General features: G+C 39.9%; 1 protein-coding gene across 12 annotated transcripts in view; it reads right to left on the bottom strand.

Moving 5' to 3' along the window:
* LOC101174175 (receptor-type tyrosine-protein phosphatase S) overlaps positions 1–18,317 on the bottom strand; it is a 245,929-nt gene that overhangs the window by 96,861 nt on the left and 130,751 nt on the right. For all 12 annotated transcript variants that reach the window (XM_023954188.1, XM_023954193.1, XM_023954190.1 and 9 more), the window contains exon 6: positions 3,936–4,124. In XM_023954188.1, coding sequence (XP_023809956.1) covers positions 3,936–4,124 — 189 coding nt within the window. The remainder of the gene's footprint in view (positions 1–3,935; positions 4,125–18,317) is intronic.

Here is an 18,317-nt window from a genome sequence, read left to right as displayed (position 1 = left end):
CTTCTTCCTCCAGAGCAGCAACAGCGCAAGCAAATATGTGTTTATGCAGATTATCAACTCGCTGTGAGCATGTGTGCAAATCTATGCATGAAAGGGAGCCACGTAGTGCCAGATCATAACATTTAGAGTCTTGTATTTATTAATCTACTTTTTTTTCTCATCCTCTCACTGTCACTGTGGTCTGTGCTTAATCTGTTCTGGCTGACAAGGGCAGCGAGGGCCTGGGGTCTGCAGGCACGGGAACTCTGGGAGAAATGTCAGGCTCCCTACATACCTCTAAAGGAGGTCCTCGGGGGACCTGAATGCAAATATCACTGCGCCACCAGCACAGCGCGCTCATGAACATAAGGAACGAGTCTGCCTGCTCTGCAGCTGTCTCCCAAACAAAAGTCATCGCGCTGAAAGCTTTGAGTGAGAGGCTTTTTCTTTTTTATTTAGAAGAGGAAAGACAGAATCACGATTGTCTCACAGCATCAGAAAAGGAAGGCCATGAGGAGGAGGCTCATGCATTTACATGAGCTGGAAAGTAGGAAGTTCCTTGAAAACATCTTTGCCAGTTTATTTCTCATTTTCTCAGTTACTTTTCAATCAGGATACTTGCAGATTGAGGGTTGCCTGCTGAGGCTTTTAGTGTGTGCCTGCTAACAGCAAACAGCAGAGGCTTGTAAAAAGCAATCTGATTACTAAAAAAAATATTTAAAAGATGACGATCTGCGAAGCTGGATTTTAAACTTTCCACACTACCCTCCTTTTTTTTGCACGTTTCATGATATTGTAACCTGAGCCCACAAAATGGCTTTACCTAGGACAAACAATATTAAAACACACTTTAAATATACTTTTTTACTGTTTGAAAACTCTGAACTTAAGGCCACAGCTGGAACAAAACAGCATCTGTAAAAAAGCAGATAGATGACCCAACCTGACTGTAGGTCTGAAGGGTGCAGCTGTAAAGTGAATTTGCTCAGCCTGTCTCCTGAAAAGCATCAAAAAGTTCTCTGAGCTGCTGTGAGTTCAATTTTATAGGGAGTCCAAAAATATCTCAGCAAAGCTTTTATTGGGAGAACTGGGGCTAAACTTTTTTTAACATTTGAATACATTTGAGCGAAAAGAAAAAAAATTCTGCAAAACTATAAAACTCTAAAGAAAAACTATACTATAGCAGAAAATTCAGGCTCCTCTCGCTTAGAAACCACACAAAAAAAAACCCACTCTGAACTCTGACTCCATCGGAAGGTGCTTTTTTATTTTGTGGCTAAAACTGCTAAAAGTTTTTCAAACCCAAAAACATAGCAGAAAAAAACGCTACGTGCCTTTTTTACTTTGTGCAAGAGTGGGTGAAAATAGGAGATGATTAATGAGATTGAGGGCAAAAAAGGGAGATAACTGGGAAGAGAAGGAAGGAAAAGGTTTAGGATAAGAGAAGGGACGGGATTCATGCATTTTGAAAAGTGGTTTAAAAAAGCCATTTGCTTCAGGGGGAGAGGGTTGGCTTGATCGTTTTTGAGTGACACTTACCAAAAGGATCTGAAAACCAAAAAGCAAGAAACGTAAAGTAAAAAGAAGGGAAGAACAACATAGTTGAGTTTAGAAAAGGGTTGAAGGAGCTAGTCAAAATTTAAATTTGATTTTTATTTTCAATTTTCGGTTTTACAAATATCATATTTTTTCTCATTTTTCTAATTTTCAATCCATTTAATCCAAATTATTAATAAATTTAGCTCTATTTTTAATCTGTGTTATTAACTGGTTCTTATTGCAATTTAAGGGTGAAAAATCAATTTAAACCTGTTTAAAAACTCCCAGATGTGCAATGAGGCTCATCGGAGTTTCAAACATTTTGAAGAAATATATATATTTCAGAAATTATTAAGAACTTATTTCAGAGACAAAAGAGTCTGACAGTCAAACAGGACACACAAAGACAGTTGAAAGTGTTACAATACAGATTAACACATGAGACAGACCAGAGACAGACAGGAAGCTTCGATCAGGCTTTCAAATACAACTTTTCACACAATGAATGAGTCACAGACAAATGTTGGACAAATAGTTGCAGTTTAACTGTAACACTCACCCATTTGCCTCCATTGACATTACGTAGATCAGTTACATTAACGGTTTTTGTTGTGAAGGTAAAACTGCATCATTAGGATCTAACACGTTTTTTGCCTGTTTTTCCAGAGTTTCCAGTACAGTGTTCCCTAGTTCATCGTGGTGAATAAGTTCCATAAATATCCCACGATAGGTGAAATCCAGGAAGTGGAATTACCGATGTTTTAAGGCTAATCCCTCACTACACCCTTTAGACTCTTTTCGCACACAGCTATTAACAATTTCTCAATTTTCTCTCTCAAGGTTCCAACTGTTATAGAAAAATAAGTCCAGTATTATAGAATGAAGACAAAGATCTGTTCCCAACTGAAGATCAGCAAGCTGGCAAGCTGAGCGCATTCTGTACAGCAGACCAGCATTGCCAGATAGAGTCACGTTTTTACAGCCTAAAAGTGATTAAAAAAATACCAGACTCCACACACAAAAAGTTTATCTAACAAAAAAAACGCTAAACTGACCCCAAACCCGCCCAATTTTAAGTTCACCTAGGACAAAGTAATTTTCCCTAAACAAAACCACCCAATCTGGCAACACTGCACCAGACATAGCAGGGAGGAGATTGATTGACAGAGTTAACAGCCAATCAGGGAACAGAACACGGTGCACTGAAGAGAGAGAGAGAGAAAAACGGCATGCAGAACTGCAATAAAAACAAATCTACGAAACAGCAAGCTAACGAAAGGTTGACCGCAATATAGCGAGGGAACACTGTATTGAGAGCCTCTAGAGCCATAAGGCAATATAAACAACATGATGCTGTCTTTTCATTAGGTCTGTCCTGACCTACTCCCTGTTTTTCTTCCTCTATTCCTTGAAGTTCATTTGCTCAGGTGGATAAACAAAACAAAAAAACATTAATGGGAGTCTTTCTTAGATCTTGTTGTTGTGGGCCTTTAGCAAAGTTCCTTTACCTGCACTGTAGCCCTGCAGATGTATCAAACACATCTGCAAGGATGTTTTACGAAGTAACAGTTTACAAAAAACTGAAGGCGCCAGCACATTTATAATAAATTTAAAATTTTAAGCGCATTACAAAGGTGTAAACTGTGTCACATACCCCCTAAGATGGGAATAATTGAAATGACAAATTGATTCTTTGGACTCTGCAGCTCTTGAGGGCCACAACTAGGGCAGAAACTCAATGGCAACAGACTCTTTATTTAGTGGTGTCTACCCTGATTTACATTTGCAGGAACAAATCAAATGGGAGTCATTGGATTTTTCAATGGTGACAAATCATCGACCTAAAATATCCATCCTTATTGCCCAGAGCCACTCCAGGGCTTGCACTTAATTAGCAATATAATTAGACTTTGCTTTACTGGGTCTCTCAGTGGGCTTTAATCAATGGTGGCAAGACAACATATCCACTTTAGAGTTTTTCAGCACACTGTGGATCTAAAACCCGTTGGCTGCTATGACACACATCTGTTCACCTGCATCTGCAAACTTCACCAAACCCTTTCTAGGTTATGTTTGACCGTTTTTTGTTTTGTTTTTAAACAGCTGCAAAGTATTTTAAAGATAATCTTTAATAATAAGCATGGGCCAATAGATATCTAAGCTACATTTTTCGACACTCGAATGACTTGTTGTGTCTTTCTTTTGGATAAAACTTCATTTCGTCAATTCCAGCATCTGTAAGATGGAGTTTATAAAAAAAAAAAGGAAGGCCAGCTGTTTAAGAAATTCCTTAACAAAGAAAGAAAAGGTGGCATCTGAAGAGCAACAGAAGCCTTATGGACCATTCTTACTGATATTTTATGATTAGGATGATATGCTTAGGTTAGATCGAGAGAGAAAAAAAAAGTTTTCCTTACCTGAGCGCAGCTGTTTAATTCGACCATTACTTGCACTAGGGTCTATGGGGAGGAAGTCTTTGTACCAGGTGATTTCTGGGTCGGGGTTGCCACTGGCAGCACACAGCATGGTGGCTGTGCGGGTGCGCTCCACCACCTTAAGTTGAGGTCCCATGTCGATGTTTGGGAAGCCTGGCGGGAGCAGGTCCTCTGTGGGGAGAAAAGGGAAAGAAAAAAAACGGTTAACCATCCGACTTTACTTGACATCTTCTTTTAATAACAAAAAAAAAAATCAAAGTTGTAAATTGGGCATCAAAATTCTCTAACACATTCTTGGGTTAAATAAATTATAAGCACGCTGCATTAATTCGTTAAAATCTAAACAGTGTTCAGCTTTTTTCAGCAACTGGGAAGACATGGACCCCGCCTGGATGTTTGTTGTATAAATAAAAAATATATGAAAAATGGTGCCAGCAATTTAGTTAACACAGAAAAACGTGCACAGTGATCAATACGTTGTAAGAGAATATATCGACTAAATGTTCTTGTAGCATTTTATTTAATCTGTGTGAGTAATTTAGCTGTTTGTAAAAAAAAAAGGAGCAGGTATTTTATCAGTAAGTTCCTTCTTATTTTAGATCACTTGTGTATTTCTACAGCCGCTTGCAGATGCTGGAGCCTTTCCCAGCTAAGTTAGAGCGAAGGTAAGGTACAGCCTGGACGGGTTTGCCAGTCCATCACAGGGCCACACTCTCACACTTAAGGGGCAATTTACCGTCACCGATCAGCTTGTAAAGCGTGTGCTTGGTCTGTGAGAGAATGCCGAAGTGCCCACAGAAAATCCACGTATACAAGAACAACACGCACGCTCCACACAGAAAGGTGGGATTTGAACCGTCTCGCTGTGAGGAGACAGTGCTGACCACCTATAATTTGTGCGCAGCCTTATTTTAGTTGCTTACTGAGAAAGATGTCAATTGAAAAACTGGAAATGACTTGATGACGAGTTCTGAACAATAAGCTGTAGAAGCAATAAACATTTTCGTTTAAGAATCTCAAAGAGTACGAAAGCCCTCACTAACACAAATAAGCCAAGGGATCTCACTGCAATGTTTAAGTTTCATCATATGATTCAATACTGAAAGATAGGGTTGTGCCGATGGACGATCATCGTCCATCGTGATGGGTGACTGACATCCCGATGGAGAGACCACCATCGTGATGCCACGCCCCCGCCACGTTGCGCGTCGACATCATAAGCCGCGGTTACATGTACAAAATATCTTGATGGGATCAATGGTCGGATTAGTATCCAACCGTGTAGATGGGCCCAGAAAAATGTTTTCAGAATATAAAAACGTTCACTAAGGTCACAATTTCGGTCGGAATAAATCATTCGCACACGCGCAGTATTCGCACATGCGCAGTTTGAAAACCGGAAGAGGATACAACTTCCGCTGAGCGGCTTTTTTTCCAAACTTTATTGAAGGTAACAATTCAATACAAAACGATAACAGCGGCGAGCAGCTATATACATTGACATGTCAGCTCGGTAAAATACGAGATGATCTTCTAAACGTGCTTTTAATAATGTTACGGTTATTATGAAACACCTGTTCGCTCATCATTTGAATTTTAATCCGTGTGGTCAGTGCTTTTTCTGAACGTAGCCAGGATTAGCTAACACGGGCTAACAACATTAGCTTTGGATGGTGCTGCATCCTGTGAATAACATCAGCCTTTATTTAGCCGGGACACGACTGGAAACACAAATCCAGGTGATTGATTGAATGTTTTCTAAGGACTGAGCGACATTTCTGCTTTGTGTCCGCTGTGTGTGCTGACGATCCGAACTGTGCTCAGACACACGTTTAGACCCGGTTCTGAGTTTGATAGCTCGTACCCCTAGAGCTGCGGGACGGATCGCAGTCTTAAATCTCCCACACACACCGCTCATGTACCCCCCCCCCCCCCCTTCCCATCAAACATAAAGCTGTAAATCCGCCCTCCGCCGGTCCACTTCGCTAGTTAAGTGCGGGAGCGGACCACTTCTTTTCTATTTTGCTTGTTACTTTTTCTGTTAAAGTCACTTCCCTCAGTTTATACTGGATCATCGCGGATTAACCATTAGTTGGGAAATAAAATGAAAAAAGCAAAATAACGAATAGCAGTTATATAAGAACCCCCCCCCCCCGACGATGTCATCGTCCATCACGATGGTTGACAGCAAACATCGTCAACGGCCAAATTAGGGGACATCGCCCAACCCTACTGAAAGATGACACTGAGCATGCTTGACACATTTTTATTCAAAGATGGAACTACTTTTTTTCCTCCCAGGTGAGTGCTGTACTTTTTATTTTAGCCACAATTTACCATTTTATGCGTTTAGTGTGTTTTATATTCAGATCCTGAACTCCACTGAGTAAAATTATATTTATTTAAGAAACCCGGCTTTCTACGGTTTTGTCATACTTTAACAATGAAAAACTGGAAAGTAGGTTTTTACAGTTAAATAAATAAGTAGATTCAAATGTGAAATGAATTTGCGATGATTCATGAGGTGACTGTTGATGTTGAAATTTCGTGGGTTGACAGCGTTATTATTTTTTATTATGCCCTTTATAAATAAAAAATGTTTAGGCTCCAATAATACTTGTTTACTTCTGTTCATAGCTTCTAACAATCTTGCACGACTGAACCGTTTTTCACTTTTAAGAGATTACAGTGCCATGCATTATCTGGACAGTATTATCCTCCCTGCTGTCCTTGGGCAATTAGTCTCTCGGGTCAAATTGCCTGACCTCTACACCAACTGGAGCCAGAGTAGTGATTCATTCTCAGATGACAAGAGCTGAGGGGGAAGTACCCAGAGATGTAATAAACATCCAGAGCCTGAGGCCACATCACAAATGGGAGTGGATTGACTGACCGAGAAGCTGGCCAGTGGCAAAGCAGAGCTGACTTGGCAAGCCGGTGACCTCATGGGCACTGAGCAGACTTTTATAGGGATCTCTTTGGATGTCACAAGCTTTACATCAAAGAAAACAGGGGCAGTTTCTTAGCTTTATTTGCAAATCTCCCTTTAGAACAACAAAAGCAAGAACAAAGCACAATAAATGGATTGAGGATATATATATGGTGTTGCCATCACACCACAAAAAGCACAATAAATATCTATTTCAGCTACAGCATCCAAAGGAAAATCATATCTGTATCAGGGTTTGACCAATATTCTCTTCATCAAGAATTAATGATTATGCCGGCATATCGCCTTTATCCCTTTTGCACTCAGGCTCACAGAAGTCATGGCCTGCACTTTAATGCAGAGAGCTATGAAATATGTTTTCATAACCTCCCTCTGTTCTTATCAATGATATATGTTTACGATTCCATCTAAAGTTCAGAACTTTTGCGGATGTTCAGGTACTTCTGACAGCTTATCTGCAAAGGGGAGGTCTAAGCTGCACTGTCTTCCTATGAAACATTTGATGTCACCAGGTTTATCTGTTTCTCCCATTACACCCCCTTTATGGTGGAAAAACAACAGACTAAAGTCTACAAGGCAGAAGGAAAATACACTAATTTGAGATAACTGTACAGTAATTAAACACGTTCGGAAGGAAATTTGCTTAAAGAAACAAGAACGCAAAAAAAAGAGGACCAATAAAACAAACTAAAGGCAGGAAAGGAGGGAGAACAGTGAATTTATGGACAGATTATGCTATCATTACAGCCTGTTCTGACCCGGAACCTTTCCTGAATAAATGGCATGTACGCTTGCTGCTCGCTTCCCTGGGAACAGAGTCTGATAGCATCTTTCGCCCTGAAGCTCCCAGGCTCTTTCCGTAAAGGCGCTCATGCAAAAATAAAAGGATCACTCATCAAGAGAGAGTGTTACTTTAGGGTTAGCCAGCTTGACTGTGAAAGGGAGAAGGCAACCAATGACATGGACTGATCGTATCTTGGTACTCCCTAAAGGGGCCGCCCCTAACTGCACAGAAATCACTTTTTTTTTTTATTTTATTTGATGATAAATCTTCATAAGCTCAATTGGATACATTTGTATGAACTGTTGGTCAATAGCAATGTTGTTGTCTGCTTCATTGGGAACAAATTCACTCACTTTGGTGAGTTTTATGGCATCTTCATCATCCCAGTCTTCCTCCAAGAGCTTTTTAAATCCTGATCAAATAAAAAATGATTTCGTAATTATGGAAAGCAATAAGACTGGAGAGGGAATGACCCATAACCATTGACTGTAGGAGAGAACTAGACCTAGTGAGTGTGACGTCACCCATAGAAAATGGCTTACTTCCACCTCCAACCAAACAAAGTCATTTCTGTTGCCATTTTTTACGTAATATGGACGCTGCAATGCTGGAGCCAGACATAGTGAGTAAACAGCGATTGGTCCGAGTTGCTCTGAGCCAACGTATCTATAGCAACCTCACCCCTTCCACTGAAAGCAGGCTCAGGAGAAACTGTCAATAAACTTTTCAAACACTTGACGTGATTGGTCAGTTCATAACTTGAACAACTTGCAATAAAGAAAAAAAATTTCATGGAAAAAAAATTAAGATTAGCAACAAAATATTAAAAACAAGCAGTAAAGCAAGAGTGGTTATTCTAACAAATATAATGGCTGAGTTTATTTCTCAATAGAAGTCTATAGGATTTTGGAGGGATTACCAAGTCCAGTTATCTTATACAGTCTTTTACAGTCAATGGCCATAACCTATGCTCTACAAAACTACTAACCCGAACACCAAGAGAAAGCTTCATACCTCCTATACATGACCTGCTTTTTGACGGCATTTACTGTATGTGGAGCAGTCTTTCATGTCCCTTTGCCATTTAATATCATTACGAGTGACAGGTGTGTAGCCTGTAATCAAGCCCAGGTTAGAGTTTTTGTTAATCTATTGACACACACCTGTCGTTGATTTCTGCTTTCAATAACGCCAAACCTTTCCCTTTTGAAAGCAGCTGTGCTTTGGGGACGACTTAAACTCGCTTTATTTTACTCAAAGTGACTTAGTTTTAGACTCTTCAGTCAAACTGGTTTAAACACATCATACAGTGATAAATTAAGGCTACATTGAAATTCTAATGTATACAACCAAGAGTTTTGTATTTGTTTTCACCAGGGGTTGGCAACCCGCGGCCCCTTTATTCCTGTGCTGCGGCTCTCTAAGGTTTTGCAAAATAACTATCATGTGCTAAGATTATCGTGGTGCCTTAAACACCGTTGGGTGGTACAAGCGGACAGAAAAAAGGGAGCAGCATGAACGCGGAGAGGAGGCGTGTCTGCAGCTGTGAACGCCGACCAGAGTCTGTTATGGGGTGGAAAGATCTTCTAAAAAGACAGTCAGTGGCATTCTCGTAGCGCCCCCAAAAAAAGAGCCAATTTTTTATTTTTTGCCAGCAGTTTTCCCAGACTAAAACCACCCATTTCCGCATAAAAATTAATTACATTTGCATTAGGGCACCCCTACTATCCTGACAATTTGCTGCAATGATGACTGTATGTTGCGCTGTCTGTGTAAAACACGCTGGATGGGGGGGGGGGCACATGGGGGTAAATGCTTATGATTTCAGACCCGCAACAAACTAACAGCTGCTTCCTCATAAAAAATAGTTGGCATCCATAAAATTTATATACTTTATTGAGTTTACTGGATATAAAGATAAAAAAATAGAAAGGAGTCTACATCAAAGTGAATTTGTTTCCTTTATCTCACTCATCTTAACTTTGTGTTTGACAGACGTGAAAGTCTGTTCAAGGTTGTGGAAAATGGACAAAAGATCAATGGAAACAACATCACACTCAAAAAAATAAATAAATAAATAATTAAATAATTAAAAACATATCCTGACAGCATTTTGAATCATTACAAGTCTCTCAAAACGAACTATCATGATTTATCGGCAAAAACATTTTTTCTACCACCCCTAGTGTTGCGGCTCCCTCTTCTTTCATTTCTGTGGGAAACTGATCCAATTGAATCAGTTAGTTCAAAAGGGGCCCAAGTCCAAGAGGTTTGTTTTTCCATTAAATGATTTTAATTGCATAGCTCAAAGGGAGGCTACACCAAATGATTAATACTTTACCCACATTTAGCACCAGTTCATAGCTTACAAATGCTATAAAATGAAGCACCTCAGTTTTTTAATTTCAGAGGACTAGCAAACTAAAGTCTCTGGACTTGGGCCCTTCTTGAATTAAACAGGGTCGCTGCCATATTGGATAACTAGTGCTGCCATCTATGGGATAAAGCAAAACCCATGCAAGAGAGGTCCAAGTCCAGGAATTTGCATTAATGCATTTTAAATGTCAAGCATAGTCAATACATTACAACGGACTTGGAACTTTTTTGCACATAATCAGATAGCTTTTCCCTTGAAGACCATAGAACATATATCTCTATTTTGAAAAATTGTGGACTTGGGCCCCTTTTGAACTAACCGATTCAATTGACTCTTTGAGTGGTAAAGGGTGCCGACCCCTGGTCTACATGCTTTACAAACATATAATAAAGTGGCAAAAATTCAATTAACAGTCTAAAGCCCTTTCACTTTTCATTGTCTTTTAAATCAAGAAAATTTGGAAATGAGCTTACAATTATCACGATTTAAGAAGGATTGAAAGTGTTAAAATGGACTCTTGCAAAAGTGTACAAATTATTTTAGGAAAGTAGAAAAATAGCCAATCAATGGTCCATCTAAAATGGCTTCATCTCGTTTGAACAAGTCTTAACTCTGGATTTAAAAAAATTCACAAAATTGCAGAAGATTTTGAAAAGCAACCTTTTCCTCACTTTTTCTTTAATTTCTAAGTGAAAAAAAAGTCTAAAGTAGATCCAAACTGTCGCCTCCGTCCCACAGTGGAAAAGACTTTAATCCAAACAGACTCAACCTGCTGCAAAAGCACCTAACACCTAATACTCAAATTATTATTTTCACTGAGTGCAATGACTTCATTTCATCATCAGCTTAATCAGGTTAACTGATTAGCGGGCACACCAGGCTTACAGCAGACTGCTGCACCAGAAAAGACCGCAGGGAGAGAAAAGCTAAGAAAACGAGGAACGACAGCCACGAAAAGAGGCACAGATATGCTTCGCTAGAAGTTAAAGACATGGTACAATAAACATTGTGAAAGTGGAACAATAGTTCACAGTGTCTTACATTCATTAAAGGAGTCTGAAAAGAATAGGCCCTTAAGTTGCAGGCAGGCCCAGCTGCTTCTGTTCTAAACCGTTTCATTTGCTTTGCACCTCCACCACCGTCAGATTTCTCATCAAACCAGCAGTCCAGACACAAGCAGGAGTGCCCATTAACAGGGAGACGGCTCCATAAAGGCGTCGAGCTACAGCACTGTTTATGATGGACTGTTTACTATAACGCACATGTGCCTGATTAGGTGGCGCGTTAATTATCAATGAAATTTGTAATAAATAAAAAATCCTGCAAACTAGAGGCAGTTTATGGGTCGTTGGCTTTGTTCATGCGACTGGATAATGGATCACGAAACCGTGAAAGACACAAAAACAAGAGATTCATTTCTCATCAACTATGCAAGATTGACAGTAAATAAATATCAAGAACATGTTTTCAAAGGTACATCTGAGCGAAATGTTACAGTTTTTTCTATGTCAAAAAGGTGGTTTCAGTAGTTTGTATACATAGCGTATGGATAAACACACACATTGAGAAAAGGACCAAACACAGATAAAGCAGCAACACAGGAGAAATCTAATCACTGTCTCCAACAAAGATACCCCCCACCTCACAGCCTCACAGGACAGCCATTTCAGCAGAATTGCTCATAAAACGGCCGAAGCTCAACAGCTTCTATTCCCAGATTCTCTGTATTAGGAAGCTTGTGCAATCGTGGGCAAAATTTACATCCAAATAAAATAAAAAAAACACAAAACTCAAGAGAAACAAAGAGAGAAACCAAATGACGGGGGGGGGGGGCTGAGTAAATATGAACTCAGCTCAAGCCGTTATTAACTGAAGGGCAAAGAAGGGCAAAATCGGTGTGTTTTTCCGACCACATCAAGAACCCATAGGCAAACGCAGCTTTTCTTTTTCTCTGGTGGGTCTTCCCCACAATTAAAAGGTATGGATAGAGATGGGATTCAAAAATATGAAAGGATGAGACACATGGGATGTAGACCAAGTCGGTGATGGCAAATATGGGGTTCCACAGTACTTCCAATCAGGATACCAGTTCTTGTAAGGTCATAAAAATGACAACACTGTCATTTTTCATTAGTTATCAAAAAAAAGGGGATTGTTAAGAAATAAAAGCAGAGATTAATTCTATAAATTCAAAAAGGCAAAGAGAAAACAAAGGCAAACACTTCATCTTTTATTTCCCACTCATGTCATTTACCTTAATTAACAAAATTCTTTAGAATATAATCTTGATAATCATCCTGAAAATTTTACACTCATTCACGGACCCATTCTGTTATAAACTTGAAACATATTCATTTCTCTCATGTCCATCCCTATACATCTAAATGCATTCCAATATGTGAATGTCTGTGGAGTGCTGGGTGTCTTATTTTCCACCCAGAGTACAAAGTGGTAACCTTTGTATTTATATTTAGAGCAGATGTTTTTAGCTGACTTTAAGGGTTTTTGACACGTCAAACCAGGTATATCTCAGTAATCTGTCTCCTTCCCACCTTTAGCCCTAAATGTCTGAAAAATGGCATCCAGCCTTTAAAAGGCAAAAACTTGCAAGACGAGCAGTTTCCCTGACATCCCGGGCTACATGGATAGGCATGGGCAAAGATAAGAGAACAGTGTAATTGTCAAGAACAGCTCCAGCAAGCCTCACCCCTATCAAAAGAAAGGGAGGAAGTGAGGAAAAACAAACAAACAAAATGGGGGAAGAACATTCTGTTTACCTGTCTTAGGGAGAGGCAGTTTATCGAACTCAAGCACCTTCAAGTAAACAAACATTCTCTCTCCATCTTGTCAAACTCCTGAGGTGTGTGGGGTTAGACAGGTGAATTCCAGGGGAGATAGGAGATGAGTCCAAGGCCATTAAAGGAAGTACCTCTCCGTAGAGAGACGTCAAGGAGTCAGGTCTCATTTGGTGGTGGGTGGCTCTGAGTGTGCTTGCATATGTGAGAGGGTGGAACTATGAGAATAAGTGAAGTGGGCACCTTTAAGAACCCTTCTTTAGTCGACTACAAAGTGGGTGGCAGTGTTCGCTGCATTAACCTTGATAGACTGAAGATTCCACTTAATTTTAAGGTAGTGGAAAATCATGGAAGCAAAATTTGGAGAGAAAGTTTCCAACAATATAGGGAAAAAGGGGCAACTCAGTCACATGAACCCATATGAGGGGTTGACCCCTGTGGGTGCAATGGGTTTTTGGGTTGCAGGTCTGTGGAGGGTCGTAGAGAAGAGAGAGGTGTGTCTGAAGCTACTAACCCACTGGGCATCTGATGCTCGTTCAAGAATGCCCTAAACGTTGGCTCCAGGATGGGCATATACGCTGCACAATCAGGAAGGGGATTCTTCTCATTGTTCTTTTGCTACTGGTTACTAGCGCATGTCCACCACCTACAGTTGGAAGAGGCTTGGTGTGAAATGTCAAAGCGGTGAAAAATCTTGCGAAACTTGCTCCAGGTTTTTTTCCAACCAGGCTCAAACTGCAATTATGAATTTCTCCTTCATGATCAATTTTCAAATGGTTGGCAGTTCAGTGGATTAAAATGGACGCCATGCATACATAATTACCAAATCGGAGTCCCCGACTGGTCACACTTTGACCTATTTTAACGTGCAACACGTGTTCAATTGCTGTGCGTTTAATACGTAGAGCCTGAAAATGATCGTAAAAACTTGCATAGCTATGTGTGATCCCAAGAGTTTTGAAAGCCAAAGCATGAAACGTGTTTACAGACTTCTCATTGAAAGTGGCTGCTTGAACGCTTATTGCCAAGGGCGTTGTGAATGCAGCTTTACAGTTCTCTTGAGGCCCACACGGCCACCTCAAGGGACATCATGAAAATGGAACATACGATTGTGGGGTAAGTGTAATGTGAAGTATTTGTAAGGCTAATGTAAGTTACATGCACCTTTGACGTACGGGGGATGCTGTCGAATGGTGTTCTTAGGTCCCACTCTAGTCAGTAGTAGGGTGCGAGTACTGGCCCCTTACTGACCACGGGGTGAGCACGTGCCTGTAGGACGCCCATAGGATGCCCACACAAGCTACACTCTGATTGTCTAATTTCCTAATTTCAAACAGTCAGGCTGCACATATGGAGCTCAAAGAGGGGTTGAAATAATGAAAAATTCAGATGAGAAGAAGCTCACTTACTTCACACTTACCCACATGTTGCATAAGTGTTTGCTACGACCTGTCGCCCGCTGCATGCCTGAGCAGTCTACGACCTTGATAGCTTGTGCCGGCTACCTGCTTGCCCCACACAGATTTAAATGTTTTTCACTCTCAGACAGCCCTTAAGCACCCATAAGTGCAGTTATGATCATGGCTCCAAACCACTTGATTCTAAATTTTAAAAAAAATAATTTATATTATTGAAAATGTAAATTAGCATTTAAAAGTCGATATTAGGATTTGATCAATAATTATCAGAGTTGACTGTTTTAAACATGCAGATCTTTAAGAATTCCGTAGCTATTTGCCTAAAAGCAAAATTATTCCAATAAACAGTCAAATTTCTAAAAGCCCCATGTTTGGACTAAACTTGGGAGCAACAAAGAATCAGCCCAAGGATGTCAAGCAAAGGTACGTCAAACCAACTGCAGCAGCCCAAGGCCAGAAAAACTGGTTGAGGTCTAACATTGAGCAATGCTGCCAATACAACTGATCAATCCCAAACCGACCCCAAAGTCTTCAAAACAAAATGCAACAATACGTGTGCATGCAGATCCCCAGATGGGAGTCTTGTGACGGGTGGAGCTGGGAGCTGGGCCTGTCTTAGTAGGCCATTAGTGCAAAACGAAGCACTAATGACATGTTTGGAGGCACCTTTCTGTGGAAGAACAACAATTATGAATATGCAAGGACGTGAAATGAGAGGGGACCAGTCAGATGAGTGTGCCTCATAATTGCCTAATGTCACTTGGAGAGCTGGAAAAAAAAACAAGAGGATGTGACAAGGAGGGTCAGAGAGGATATGAGACTTCAGCACAGCGAGAACAGTTGGAGAGTGGGATAAATAACTCGCCTATATGACAAGATCAGGAGGTTGTTGTTAGAATATGGAGGCAGAAGGGTGCAGGATGACTATGAAAAATGTCAAAAGACCTGGGTGGGAAGCCTGTAAATGCTGTTATAGATATGCTCTACATTTACTTTGTCCTTGGCAGGTAAAAAATTTAGCAGTCATCTAAAGACTCTTATCATTCATAAAATCTAAAAGTAAAATTTACTTTATGTACAAAACTTTGAGACAATTATGTTTCTCATTTTGTTTTTAATTCAGTTACAAAAAAAATTAATTGAATCCTGACTTTGCTGATTCCCTACATTTTGGGAAAAGGAGGGTTTCCTGAAAAAGGTCGCTCTCAGGTTATTTTTACATTTATTTGCCATTTAAAAAAACCTGATCTATGAAAAAACGTCTTGGTAAAACATCGTTTTGCCTACTTGTCATTACTAAAGATTTGAGCCCTTGGAAACCTTTGTCATCAACAACCAAATCCTGGAGGGTGAATTTTCTTCTCAAAAGAAAAATCCTCTTAACCGTGCTGTGAACTTTTCCGTCCAACCTTTATTCGGGGAGTGAAAGTGTGGAACCTTTAAGACACAACCTGGCAGACCAGCACTGCAACCTGTGTTGCATCCATTCAGTCACCTGGGTTTTTGGCTGATGTATATGCATGAAGCTGGTGGTCCAGGCCACATCCCCTCGCTCTTCTTTATGCATGAGCTGGGCCACTCCAAAAGTCATCACTCCTTCACTTTCTGCAGAACCTGCATCTCTCTCACAGCTCTCATTTGATGAGAAGGAGAAAAATGACCCTATCCCGTTCATTTAAATTGCTAAATTCTGGGAAATATACGGCTTAAAAGATAAAAATGCTGATGAATCCTAAAATACTTTTTTTCTTATCTTTACTCACCTTGAAAGTGAAAAATTTTCTGAAGATTTTCTATTAACATTTCCCAGTGTTATATATTAATATGCTAACTAGCTATTGTATTTTTGGGGAATATAAGCCTGAGTTGTTTTTTGTTTTTTTTCAAATTCTTGACTAGGGTGCGACTTTTACTGAGAATTGACTTATAAAAAACTAATATTGGCTCATCTATTTGTTATTTTCCCACTAACAACCAGTTGTCCTTTGGTGCTTGTTTCCCACTAACAACCACTAGAAGGCACTGTAGGTGTGTGTAGGAGTATTTACTACTGACAGCAATGCAGAAGAATAACCACGGCATCTGATCGCTCTCCTCTTGAACTTGATGATGTTTGTCTTATTTGCATTGAGACATGATTAGTCGTGTTATTATTTTTACCTTCATCGGACTAATGCAGAACAGCAAGTTATCAAACTGGGTCAAAGAGACTTGGAAGTACTGCTGAAAGTGCCATCATCACGACGCTGACTGCTGCAGTAGAAGGTAAAGATTGCCGTAAAAAACAACTCTGCCTGATTTCATGAACCCAGACATGGAGACGTGATTACAGTCGCTTTTGCAGAACTCTTCAAAAGTAAATAAATCTGATCTCTCAATAATATCTGTGACTTACATGCATTGTAAATTACATATAAAGAATTTTGACGCACATAGAAAGAGACAGTAGATGCAAATTTGTTGTGCATCTAAAAAGTGACACCGGACAGTAATTTGAAGCGTAAATGAAGTTTGGTGTGAACATAGTATTACGCCAGACTTGGTGGATTTGTTCATAAGCATTGTAGTTTCCTCTATGAAGTGCAACTTATGTGTGATTCTTTCTTCTTTATAATGCATTTTTTTGCTGCTCCGATTTATACTCCCAAACATTTGGGTATTTACTTTTTGAAGAACAATAGTAATTATACATTCTTTGGTACACATAGGATATTTTATTCCTGTTTAATGCTCATAACATTTGAAAGACATTAAGCTGAATTGTTGCAAGAAAACACATTATCATGAAAATGATGACCAATAAACTCGTGAGCTGGATTCCTCACCCCCCTTCGCTTCACCACTTGTCCGACTATTTTTTCCTTTCCATCAATGTCTACTATTGACTGTGGCCAGATGGCAAGGTTGCTCTGCTGGAGCAGGGATCACGTGAAATTGATGGCCAAAGTTCAGAAGCTCCCCCCCCCTTCGGACTACCAGCGAGCTCCTTCCACTTATCCTACTCCATCACCAGCACCTTCATTTCCTCCCCTTCCTCCTCTATCTTCCTCCCTGGCACTTATCTTACGTCTCGACTCTTCATCCACCAATCAGACCTGATTACAGCATTGCAGGTTCAGGGGATCAAAGGATTTAGTGCCCATAAACTCTCATTTAAGTGAATTTCCTCAAGAGAAAACTTTATAAAGGAGAAAAAAAATGAAAGCTAGAATGTTGATTAACGTTGTGCAAGCACAGAAATGCAAGGATGATAGTCTGAAGTTGTGCATGGGAGGAAAAAAGGTGAAAGGTGTGTAGGAAGACAACTGCCACGTGTAGAAAGAGCGCATGTAGTCACTGAAGGACAGCAGAAGATGATATTTTCAGGGAAAACCACACCAAACTTATTGAGCTTCCAATAAAAGATTTGGGGCAAGAGGGCCATCAATGTGGCTGGCATCCACCTATCGATTTGTTGTTTGTTCTGTACCTGCCCTTTGCGGCACACCAATAACAGCAGAAGAGCCAGAGCTCAGCAGGAAGCGGCTCCACTTACGGTAAGCTCAGTCAATGATAAAAAAATTTAAAAACCACAAAAAAGCCATCCTCCTGTTGTTCTTTTTTTTTTTAAAAACAACAACATCCAGAAAAGACAAAAAGAAAACAAAGAATACTAAATATTTAACAAAGTCTGTACATAATGTACATAAAGAAAAGAAATTTGAATAATGTTTGGATGTAAAATTAGAGCTTTCCCCATCAACTGTATATGAGAACTGGACTGAGTGACCCCTCACCCCTTGCCTTCCAAACAGGAAATGCTGGTTCCCATAAGCCAAAATCCCATAGACTCCTATTGAGAAATTACTCGGTCATATTTGTCAAAATAACCATTATTGCTCTGCTAAATCTTTTTAAAATGTTCTTGCTAACCTTATTTTTTTTCATGATATTGTTTTCTTTATCGCAAGTTATTCAAATTATAAACTGACCAATCAGATGCGTCAAAAACAGTATGTGGTTTTCAAAACGTTTGAGAGATTTTCCCAAACCTTCCCAAA

The sequence above is a fragment of the Oryzias latipes genome, chromosome 4, assembly GCF_002234675.1.
Source record: "Oryzias latipes chromosome 4, ASM223467v1".
In the NCBI taxonomy this organism is placed as follows: domain Eukaryota; kingdom Metazoa; phylum Chordata; class Actinopteri; order Beloniformes; family Adrianichthyidae; genus Oryzias; species Oryzias latipes.
Note: the sequence above shows the minus strand (reverse complement) of the source record. Positions and strands in the feature narration are given on the sequence as shown.